We start from the raw sequence: 12,225 nt of genomic DNA on the forward strand, positions 1-12,225 counted from the left end.
AGTGATGCAGTGCCTCACCTGTTGTCAGGATCAGTAAAAGCAAATTGTTACACCTTCAAGGATTATAAAACCATTACTTATGTGTATTTTCCGTCTATGTTCATGAATGATTAATTCTAAAAACACACAAAATAACGGAATTGACATGTTTATTGTTCACAAATGTAGCGCGATGGGAGATTTGAGGTATACAAGCAGAGGTGGTCAAAGTAGTGAAAAAAGCTACTCAAATAGAAGTAGAAGTAGGGACGAAAAAATCTACTCAAGTACGAGTAGAAGTACTTCTTTCATAAGCTACCTAGAACTACTTGCAGTAGAAGTAGAATTGACTGACTTTAAATCTACTCAAGTAAGTAAGTAGTTTTGAAAACAGTCTTAAATTCATCATCACCATTGGTTTATTAGCAATTTTTTTAGTTCAATACACCACAAAAAATGCGATACAATCAAAAAAACAGGAAGATGTTGAAGCGACTTGAAGTAGTCTAAGTAATCAGACACCCACCTTGGCCTAGGCGATGTAAAGAGGAGGCATGCACTCTGAATGAAAGTAAAGAAGATAGTATAAAGAAAGAAAGCGACAAGAAATAGGGCGGCATGTCATGGGAAGCGAGATCATTAGGTCAGTCGTGGTCCGGTAATCTTGAGGATGGACTGTATTTATTTAGTAGTAATTGCTTGTACTTCGACTTGAATGTGAACATGCTCGTCGACTGTCGGATGGTCGGCGGGATACTGTTCCACATATCAGGTCCGGCGTATTTGATAGAGCGAAGATCTTTTCGGTCGATCATATGATATTTGGACGACGTGGACGCGAGTCTGTTGTAGCCTACTTGTGCGCTTTTGATTCCGAGGTAAAGAAGTCATTGAAATATTCGGGCAACGACCGCAGTGGAACTGATACATAAACGTGGCGATTTCTATTTTCCGCATATCTTCTATGTTTAGGACGCCGAATCTCTTCAGCAGCGACTTGTTGGATGGGCAGTCAGGCCCCTTTGGGTCCCTAGCTATGATTCAGAGTACTTTTTGCTGTAGGTTTTGCAGTGGCTTGAGTGCAGTTTTACTGGAAGCCCCCCAACAGAGGATGCCATAATGTAACTTCGATTGGATTAAGGATTTAAAGACTATATGTTTGCAATTTGAATATGTATTTGGAAATGTCACTTCCAAAGGAGCTCATTGCCTGGCAAAGATCAGGAAGACAATTTAGATTCGAAAGCTGCATTGTCACACAGGCGCTGCAATATCTGCTTTTCTCTCCAATTATTGAACGCTTCGTGAGATCCAAAATCTTCAAGGCGTTAAGGTCGAACTCGATGGTGATATTGGTTACAATTCCACTGACTTCGTATTGAAGTGGATGGATTAAACTTGTCTGATGTAGACTGCTAAATAACTGGATGGTACCCTACTATAGTAAAATTACGGTATTGGGCAGATAAATTAACAAGCTATCAGCAATGTTTCACAGAAATATAAGGATTTTGAAAAGGGAGATTCCCGAGCCCGTAGATTCCGTTGGATGCGACACCGTCTTGACCTTCTAGCATAGACTTGTCTTAGCTACCACAACAATTTTTGTGCTAGACTTACTGTCAGCTATCGTGCGAAGATTTGGAAACTTAGTTTAACAGTAACTATTTGTAAATAATTATTGATCCATACACCTTTCTCGCCTTACATTATGCGTTCGAAGTGGACTACTCTATTTTACTGGCAATATTACTTATTTATAAAATATAATTTCTAAATAATAATTTCACAAATCAGATGCAATGTCACACACATCAGCGTCACACGATACACATTCAGAACATTCTATGCTATAAAAAATTATGTAAAGGACGAGAATGTGAGATATCGTTTCGTAACACATGTTAAAAGAATCTTGATTCGTCCTTTACTGCCGCAGGCTATACCAGCGGGTATATAGCTCAGCCATGCAACGATCAATCAACCACTATTAGCCTGTTGCCGGTCGTTATAAAAGCTACATGATGTTGACGGGAAAAAGGAGCGCTCTGCTCATACCGCTTATTGTAGTTACTCTACAATTTGCCATGGTTAGTTGCCGGAAGCTTTATAGTATAAAGTTTATACCGAAATGCTTTGAGATCACAATTCTGCGTCACAGGGATTTCAGGATATCAGCCCATAAGATAAGCCTAACATAAGTAAGAGGATTTGTTCTCTATTCTCAAGAAGAGTGAATGGTCCTCCAAAGGACTCTCAAATGTAGTCTTTTCCCCCATATTTCGTGTAAGTTACTTATCCTTTCCTCACAGTGTTCAACGGGGCGTATATATTTCCAAAAAATTACTGTTGCCAGCCTATTTGTTAGATAAATTTCCAGAATATTGACGTTAGTATATAATTTCACTAATATTTCTTTTAAACAATTCCACGATCTCGTTATAAATGATCATTCCTTGCTGGCAGAAGTTGGGGGGACCGCAAAAAGTAGCTGAATCTCTAAAATGAATCTGATTTGTTATTTTTGTGTCTGTTTTCGTAACTTTCGCTTTGCTTTGTTTTTGTAACTTTCGCGCGCAACTATTATCAAGACAATGTGAAACATCAAACTCAAACGTAGCAAATCTACATTCGTTTTACTCGCCGGAAAAATGTTCCCTTTAGGGTTCGAGAAATCTTGTAAGACTACATAAGAATATTAACGTTAGAATGTTTTCAGATGGTTACTCTAAAATATAATTACAGTTGCAATAGTCTAATAGGGTAAAAGTAATAGCGGAATAGTGTAACAAATGTGATCCAGTATCTTCTTCAATTTTTTAGGTCAAAGGGCAGATGAGACAACCTTGCAAATTCGGGGATAAAATCGAATACGGAAAATTGGGCGAGGAAGTGCAGCTGCCAGGTTAATCTCTTTTGTCACCCAATGATTTGTTAAGTCCTAACGTCGATCTGATCTCATTAAGGCGGACTTGATGCCTATGTATCGCACCCGAAAAATGTTACCTCAAAAGGAGGGGTGATAGTGATACAGGATATTTATGGATGGACTCTTTCAAACACGAGAGCAATTGTTGATATGCTCATGGATAATGGTTTCACGTTAGTATATACCCACTGACATGGATGCTCATTTATTTATATGTTTTACTATATATCTAAATTGTTCGCCTTTTTGTCAGAGCGATTTTGCCCGATTCGTATGAAGGAAAACGAGCATGGAATTCGTCAAGACCGAGGAGCGAATTCTCCGGATTTATGATGCGACGGCCGTCATCGGGAATTGATCAGTAAGCTTTTACAGTATCTTTGTTCGAAGTAAGCTTACAAAATGCCGAAGACGTGGGTAACGATCTTAAGCAGACTTCTCAGAAGAGATTGCGGATTAGACTTGTATCATTAGCACTTTGTATCTTAATTTTATATTTGTGTCATGCGATATGCACATGTGAATGATTTGCTACTATAAATAACCTGCGTGCTCATACCACTTGAGTTGAAATCATAGAATTAGAGAACACGAGATAGTAATTGCAATGTGTATCGCGTCGACGAATCTATCATTAAGTAATATCGGAATTTATTCAGGATTTACCATCAATTACATCATAGGCAACTTTACCTCATTGAACGTCAAACTCAAACTCAAGCCTACTAAAGATAGATATAGATCTGGAACATTGGTACTTAATGGATTTTTTTTAACCCTCCGTTGATGTAAGATTCATTTCGGCACCAGTAATCCAAAGTAATGTAAGGGTAGTCATATATGTAATTGGGTAGATATTTGTATTGGAGACTCGGTGAAAATTTGGATTCCTCGAAGACTTTCAGATTAATGGGTAAGTGTTCCCCAGTTTAGAAAGGGTTAAAGTACGATTTTCACACCAAGCGAAAACACAGTGATGAATATTTACTGTAGATCAGTTAGACCTCTGCTGTTCCCTTTTAGATACCATTCACAACTAAAAGGCTTCGCCTTGGAAAATGTCAGCGTATTGTTCATTGAGAATCCAACAGCATGAAACAAATTGCCTAATTGTAAATGGGTTTATAAATATTGAAAATCGAATTCGGATTTCACTATGCACACGACGTATACCACCACAACAGTCACATTTCGACTATTGAGCGGGCCTAGTTACCTACAACCACGTACGGGCGTGTCATCACAAATCATATATGTATCAGTCATATGAGTCCCTTGGAACGCCAGCTCATAACCACTGATCTAGAATTTTGTAATGATTTCTAATGTTGAGATAAGTAGGCTACTTGTGCTAGGCCCGCAGGGAAGGAACGAATTTTCCTTCCAAATTCTGGATTATGCGATGATAAAATTTCAACACTGTTCATATCTACCCTTGGCAATTTTGAGATTAGGTTGCAAACACACTGTCGCATTCAAATTCCCAACTGCTTCCTATTGAGTTGTACCAGTCCTTTGTTATCAGACCAATACAATAATTATTCGCATGAATTCAGCATCATCACCGCCAGTATGGAATATCTACGTGACGAATACGCTATCACGAATTTCGGTATGGTCGGATTTTGCTGGGGAGGCGGTGCCGCTCATTACGCGATGGTCAATCGTAAGGACATTTCTGCGACTGTGGCGTGTTACGGTCTCATGGATGCCGAAGATCCGAGATTCGGCAAGATCAATGGACCGACACTGTTTATTTTCGGGGGTTTAGACCCGGTCATTCCAAACAGAAGGGTGAGAGATATGAATACTAAGACTTTGCTTTATAGTCAGTATGTCGCGACCGATGTTGCTTCTGGTTGTTATGGAATTCAAGCAATCAACTCATTGATATCATGTCAATTTTACAATTATATATAAAATAACCTTTACGAAGACTGACGTACTTGCATATTGAGATTGGTCAAAAATACATAGACGAGTTCCTCAAATATTATAGATGTTTCTGGATATTTTCCGAGTAGTTTGATCAATCCAGTCAAGCCTAGACGTTACTAAATGTTCACAAACTGAAAGCTAAATATTTCAAGCAAACTTTCAAGCAACTAATCTTTTGAATTTGGCAAGATGCATGCTCTGTTGGTGCAGAATTTCTTTCCATGCCGCCATGCGCCGAGTGGTACGAAGTTGAAATGCAAATATTTTGAACCAAAGACGTTACAATAACGTGAAAAATTGCAATAAATGGAAAAGATTTACAGTGCAGAACCTACCAAAAAGTGTCATTTGTGAACGCGAAACTCCAAGTTTTTAAGGTTCACACACAGAACGAGAATGTGAACCTCACGTTCGCACCAACCCTAGATAATATCCAATAGTCAAGCTAAAGTTTTGCATTGATAGTAAATTGCGTGTCTATACCTTGTTTATTATTATATCAATTTATTTTTCTTTCTCTCATTGTGGGTCGTAAATAAATCTTGAATTAAAAATAGGCCACGAACTAAAAAAGGTCGGAAAGCATTTTGCTTAGAGATTAGCAGAACGTGACATTTCCTTAATCTTTATTTTTATTGTGCGTGCCTAGGTTATCAAGCTGCGGAAAAGTCTGAAAAATTAAACAATGAAGTTTGCGATTCGCAAATACTCAGGTCAAACTCACGGATTTGTGCACAGGAAGCTACCCACTCCAGACGACCCTAACAAGGATATGATTTACAAAGCAAGAAGGAAAATGATCCGTTGGCTGAAGCGCTTTATTTAGAGCAAAGCTCCAAGCGCAGTATGAACCTTGTCAGTAGCAAAGTTCATCAATTGAAAGAGATTAAAATTACGACGTGTATAAGGCGTTTATTTTCCAGTTTTGTCATGTTCATGAGACAGTAGTGAAAGGGCCACGCCTAGACGCAGGAGAACGCGTATCAGGATATATGTAGAACAAGATGACCCCGTGAGACTTTTACAGATTGCGTTACACATTCTCTGAACGATTCAGAAATCAACGTTCAATCCCAATCATTACAATACGCGGTCTAGCAAGATGGTGTCGCATTTATTTGCTGAGGAATTGCAAATGGATGCATTGGCCAGCTGCTAGTATATCTGTTACTACAGCTGATATAGCCCTAGGTGTGGTCTGTATAGAGATAGGCGTAAATAAACCACCCACCGCCCGTCTTCTTTTCTTCTTGACCATGAGCAATACATAAGGTCACAATATATGGCTACGCGACCAGCTTGAAGGGATCAAATATCGCACTATACCTGAAGATTGAAGTATGCCGGACTTTTATAATTATCGCGTGTTGCATTTTCAACTGTTCCGAACGCTTTTAAGTACCGCCAGTTGCCAGAACCTGCCTCGAAAATATGTAAAATTATTGAATTCATGAATTACTGTTATGTATAAAAACTAGACCACATTTCTCGGAATCAATTTGAGATAGCATGTAAGCTTGCCTATTATATAGGCAGCCTATATAGTAAGAAAAGAGACAAGCTCGACTGTCGACAGATTTTCTTAGCACAGTCATTCAAAATTTAATATTTAATCCAATGAAATATACGGGAAATGGCAAATGATATTGATGTGTATCATTGGAAAGGCTGAACATTAATTATTATCAACCGTGCTCCAAGCTAGCCTTCTTGCGGCACTCGATCACTTCTAAAATCCTACAAAAATTTTATTATTAGTAATATTAATATTAATGAAAATATGAGCGGCATTCATCGCAATATATGGTCTTGTGCGCCACGATCGTGAGATAATTCAAATCAAGCGGTATTTAAATGAGCTTATTACGACTTATTACGATCTCAACAACGGCGGTCGACAATCGGGATACCGGAATTATGTTGCGTAGACAGACACAGATAGTTGTAGTTTGTTTCTATCAATATAGTCGTCGTCAATTACTGTATATCAGTGTTAAAATAACGGATATTAGTTCAAGAATGTTGCTGAAAGCCGTCTAGATTTAAACGCACGGACGAATACATGTCACATAACGGTGCACATCTTGAGTTCTACAGGTGATAGACTTTTATAGATTGTTTCTGTGAAGAGCACATGGGAATCTCACCTTCGCTAGAATCGTTGGTGTTACTTTGTTCGATGGACCATTTGTCGCAACCGGTGCACCGGCTTTTTATACAGCTTTTGTGAACGCTGGCAATCAATGTCCATCCGCCGCCTGCTGATTGCAAGTCACAAAATTCCTGATATGCAGAATGATACCATTCAATCAAACTTACATACCTATATGTTTATAGATATACAATCACCTTGAACAAAGGTCTGTCTTCGGTCGGTTTTATTCTATGAACCCCTGATCTTCTTTCCCCGCTATGGAATATATCGCGACAAGATTAAAGGCCGACATGAAGTTCGATTACTTCGGGTGCTTTCGTCATATTGCAATATTGATAACCATCACGAAAGCTACATGTGATAACTTAAATTGATAGGCTCGATTTCCATAGGTGGTCAAAGTAGTCAAGAAAGCTACTCAAGTAGAAGTAGAAGTAGCGACGAAAAAAATCCACTCAAGTAAGAGTAGAAGTACTTATTCAATAAGCCATCTAAAACTACTTGAAGTAGAAGTAGAATTGACTGACTTTAAATCTACTCAGGTAAGTAGTTTTGAAAACAGTCTTAATTCGTTCGCATGTTACTTACAAAAGCTGCAAATTGAGGTATGTAGTGTAGAAGGTACAGTGAGCTTGATTCGTATTGATGCATCCCAGGAGGTATCAATTTCCGACAGAATGAGTATTCTTTCACATCATGGGATACAAATTATAGTATTGATATGAAAATGCGATACTAACTATTTGTTTACTAAGACCTCGTTTTAGAGAGCATCATGGCATGGTGCCCTACCCCATATGATAAGAAGTTTAGGCCAAGAGAAATATCGGATACGGTTTCAAAACTTAGCATTATTAGTATACGTTAATAACAAACATCGTGGATCGTAAAATTTATATTTAGTGTAGCTTTATTTTCGGAAAATAGAGGCATTACTACACTAGCTTTTTATGCTTCAACATGTATGTTCTGCAGACAAAAGAGCTGAAAGAAATTAGAAATCAAAGTATGATACTCGGAATTGAAAGTGAAATACAAATACCACTTCTAAAAAGCGGAAAATATATTTCATGTGTTTTGTCAGTAAAGCTCCAAGGGTGATCTGCTAAAACAGGTGTAACGTTAAAAAAGCCGGATTTTCCAGATTAGCAGTGCACGTCATGGGCATCGAGATTGCGATATGATAGGTAATTGCTAGATTGCGAAACGATAGTTTCAAACGTTATGGCGGACCATATTTACTGTGATGAAATATTTGATATGGGCGACAATGCGGTGTGAGCGGAACCAAGCAATCCGGTACCTAAATTATATTCACTGATACTTTCGTGCAAACATATATGTTACAGCATAACTATTGTGCGCGAGGCGCAACAAAATCTCTGGGCTTTACTTGACTTTTATGAATATTAAATGTTGGTACTCCGTGAAAACGGTCACGAAATTCCTCAGGCAATCTTCCGTATTAGGGGATTAAACTACTTCTACTTGACAAACTGAAAATAGCGAAAAGTAAGTGAGTAGATCACAAAATATTACGAAGTAGAAGTAGAAGTAGAGCAAATATGATCTACTTGAGTAAGTAGCAGGAGTAGACGAAAACTACTTGTGTACTTCCAAAAAGTAGAAGTACTTCGTTACTGACCACCTCTGACAGAGGTGGTCAAAGTAGTGAAGAAAGCTACTCAAGTAGATGTAGAAGTAGCGACGAAAAAAATCCACTCAAGTACGAGTAGAAGTACTTCTTACGTAAGCAACCTAAAACTACTTGAAGTAGAAGTAGAATTGACTGACTTTAAATTTACTCAAGTAAGTAAGTCGATGTGAAAGCGATCGTAATTTGTTCGCATGGACTGTCAAAAGCTGCAAATGGAGCTATGCGGAAGGTGTAGAGAGCTTGATTCATATTGATGCATCCCAGGAGGTATCCAATTTTCGACAGAATAAGCAGTCGTCCACATCATTGGATGTGAATGATAGTATTGATATGGAAATGCGATACTAGTCCTTTGTCTACTCGAACACCCCGTTATAGGGAATATCATTGCCTGGCGCCCTCCCCCATATTGTAAGGCCCTAAGTTCAGTCGAAGAGCAATACGCAGAAGTTGTGTCGGATACGGTGTTAACACTTTGCGCGATTAGTAAACGTTAATAAAAAAAATATGATCATAAAAAGGCCATATAATGTAGCTTTATTTTCGGAAAATAGGGGCATTACTACACTTGCTTTTATGCTTCAACATGTGTGTTCTCCAGACAAAAGAACTGGAACTATAATTAAAACTCAACGTATAATACTCGTAATTGAAAGAAAAGCACAAATACTACTTCTAAAAGCGGAAAATATTTTTCATGTCTTTTGTCCAGAAAGTTTTAATGGTGGTCTGCTAAAACAGGTCTAACGTTTAAAAAGTCCACTTTTCCAGATTAGGACACGTCATGGGCCGCTAGGTATAATAGGTAATTGCTAGATTGCAAAACGGTGCGACCCATATATTTGATTTATACTTCTGTGTAACGATTATATTCTCTATGCATCCTGCATATAACGGCTTCGCATTGTCGTTTTCACTCATGTGAATATCCAGTTTTCAGCCCATTCGTCCATAACACTCTGAACTCAGTGGGTGCACTTTGTAGTCTTCTCCGAATTGGGCGTCAATGTCATAGACTTGCTCCTAATAGCCACTGTATACTGAAACCACAAGACTGCTGTCGGATGGTTATAATGTGGCCTATGAACCAGGGTTGTAATGACTCGAGTCATGACTCGACTCTAGTCCGACTCGAGTCACGATTTTCAGATGACTCAACTTGACTCGAGTCATTTTCTCAAAATACCGAAATGACTAGACTCGACTCGAGTCAATCTGTGTGTTGACTCGACTTGGATCGAGTCATTGCGCCAGTGTTGGGATCAAGTCACTACCTTCGAGTCACGAGTCATCTCGAGTCATTGCACATTTTGACTCGAGTCAAGTCAAGTCAATCGATTTTCGAAGGTGACTCGAGTCAAGTCAAGTCACTCGATTTTTGGAGATGACTCGAGTCAAGTCGAGTCAAGTCAAGTCAAGTCAAGTCACGAGTCAAGTCACAGCTCGAGTCAAATTGCCTTTTCGAAGTATGAGGCATGCTGACGTCATTGCATTTTGCTAGCTGTCTGCAATACAGACTGATCGGTCTTGGATTTTGAGCTGATAGAGTTAAATATCTACGCAATAAGCCGATGTATCGCTCACATATACGTAGACCTAGTAATGGCATAGCCTCAGTTTACAGTTACCAGCCAAAATAGAGAACAGAGAAAACGAATTGATGAGATGCAATACATTACCCATTTACAAATTGATCTGATATGAAACAATTCGAGCCTGCGCCAATGGTTGAGGACTATATAAACTACATTCGAATTCACTTTAAATAAAACAAAAGGTTTGGTTAGGGCAAGAACAGGGAACAGAAATATACAGTTGGCTGTTAAATTACTTTAAATTAAATTAAATTTGTGAGAGAACAATGGAGGCTCAGTAAAACGAACGATCATTGAAATATTGGTCGCTCTCGCGGGTTATACCCGCGTTTCGCGAACAATCCGAACATATGCAAGATACTGTGATTTTTATCGACACCGATTACTTGATGACTTGAAATTGACTCGTGAATTTTCCTCCGAGTCACGAGGCAATCCACATTTCTGATTCGCCGAATCAAGTCAAGTCAAGTCATTTTAGCAAAGTGACTCGAGTCAAGTCAAGTCAAGTCATACGAAAAAGGTGACTCGAGTCTGACTCGAGTCAAGTCATGACTCGAGTCATCCCAACACTGCATTGCGCATGACTCGAACCAAGTCATATGACTCGAGCTTAAGACGGCTAAGACCGACATTTGATTGTAATTTCGAAGAATAGTGAAGTAACTATACTATTGGGATCACGTCTATTGGTACTGGTACTTTAAAATGCGCCAGAAACTGTTAAAATTGAGGAAAATAATGCGAAACATTCGATATCCCCGAAGAGACTTATTAAGAGGTGTTTTAACAAGACTTCAACTGGAAACGGAACGGATGGACAGAACGGAACGGAACGGAACGGACCAGTCAACACAGTGACTTGGACTCGGACTCGAGTCATAATACAATGACTCGGACTCGACCCTCTTTTCGGTGACTTGGACTCGGACTTGACTTGGTGATGAATATAAAATGACTCGACTTGACTCGAGTCAAAACTATAAAGTGAAATTGATTTGTGACTCGGAGCTTTGTGACTTGGTTACAACCATGCTATGAACAATGTGAACATACTCGACATTTACTGTCTTGAGAGATTACTTAATGAAAGTATTTTTTACTAAAAATCGAAGCATTTTTTAGAACTAAGCTGAGTAAATTGAAAAGTCCTTATATTATCCAGCACATGTCTAACAAGTGCTTCGATTTTTAGTAAAAAATACTTTCATTAAATAATCCCTCATTTTTTTTCTTCTCAAAATTGCTTCGCGGCCGGATGAAGTCATCTGGCGGGCCGTATGTTTGACACCCCTGGGCTAGGTTGTATCGTTGGGTACGGTATCTTACCCGGTGGACTCCTTGCAGTGAGATATTGATTCCAGTCCATTGTACTTGATGAACAATTTTGCAGCTAAATTATGTATTGTCCGATTGCTGAAAAGCATTGGCTGCTTTAAGAATGGGCCAACTGTGGTAATGGAAAATATATTGATATGAAATATATTACTTTGAAATAGATGCATGGAGTTGGAGAATTTAGAAAATGAACACACAATCTGTAGTGTCCCGAAAAGTGAAATTGATTGTGTACATCCGACGCTAATCCAATCTGACTATGCTCTAACGGAGACTAAAGTCCGTGGTGTGGAATTCTAATTCATGTGGAATCCACCTGTGAATCGGAGCTTGGCAGCAGGATCGCTTATGAATGTATTTTACCGACTATTGTGGTACTACATGCTGTGTTTCCTGTTTCGTCCTAATAGTTAGCGAAGAACTCTGGCCAAGAATTCTTGAGTCATTCAATAGTCAACATATAGGTGTTGCGGATTGTTGTTCGTTGCTGTTTATCATAAAGCATTACCGTTATTACCCAAGCATTTCCAAAAGCTGTGGTACAATGTACATTGGACAACAGTGCTTGTCAACCTTTTACCGAATGGTATAACATTGGTATAACTTTATAACATTTTCTCACAACTAATACACC

At 38.7% G+C, this 12,225-nt stretch overlaps 2 protein-coding genes across 3 annotated transcripts in view; one reads left to right on the forward strand and one right to left on the reverse strand.

Moving 5' to 3' along the window:
• The window catches only part of LOC145442823 (uncharacterized), a 213,666-nt gene that overhangs the window by 52,275 nt on the left and 149,166 nt on the right, over positions 1 to 12,225 (reverse strand). The window lies entirely within an intron of this gene.
• On the forward strand, positions 1,936 to 5,753 carry LOC145443652 (carboxymethylenebutenolidase homolog). The gene is made up of 6 exons (XM_080321588.1): positions 1,936 to 2,069; positions 2,803 to 2,884; positions 2,946 to 3,081; positions 3,162 to 3,269; positions 4,465 to 4,702; positions 5,496 to 5,753. The coding sequence occupies exons 1-6, from the start codon at positions 2,001 to 2,003 to the stop codon at positions 5,526 to 5,528; spliced, it is 666 nt and encodes a 221-aa protein (XP_080177714.1). The 5' UTR covers positions 1,936 to 2,000; the 3' UTR covers positions 5,529 to 5,753.

This window comes from Botryllus schlosseri, chromosome 7 (genome assembly GCF_051294905.1).
Source record: "Botryllus schlosseri isolate E-star chromosome 7, Bs_hap1, whole genome shotgun sequence".
NCBI classification, from domain to species: Eukaryota; Metazoa; Chordata; class Ascidiacea; order Stolidobranchia; family Styelidae; genus Botryllus; species Botryllus schlosseri.

Coding starts and splice junctions, on each gene's coding strand:
- LOC145443652 (XM_080321588.1), top strand. CDS start 2,001: ATGATGTTGACGGGAAAAAGGAGCGCTCTGCTCATACCGCTTATTGTA. Junction 2,070..2,802: donor TTACTCTACAATTTGCCATG/GTTAGTTGCCGG, acceptor TCAATTTTTTAG/GTCAAAGGGCAGATGAGACA. Junction 3,082..3,161: donor CTCATGGATAATGGTTTCAC/GTTAGTATATAC, acceptor CCTTTTTGTCAG/AGCGATTTTGCCCGATTCGT.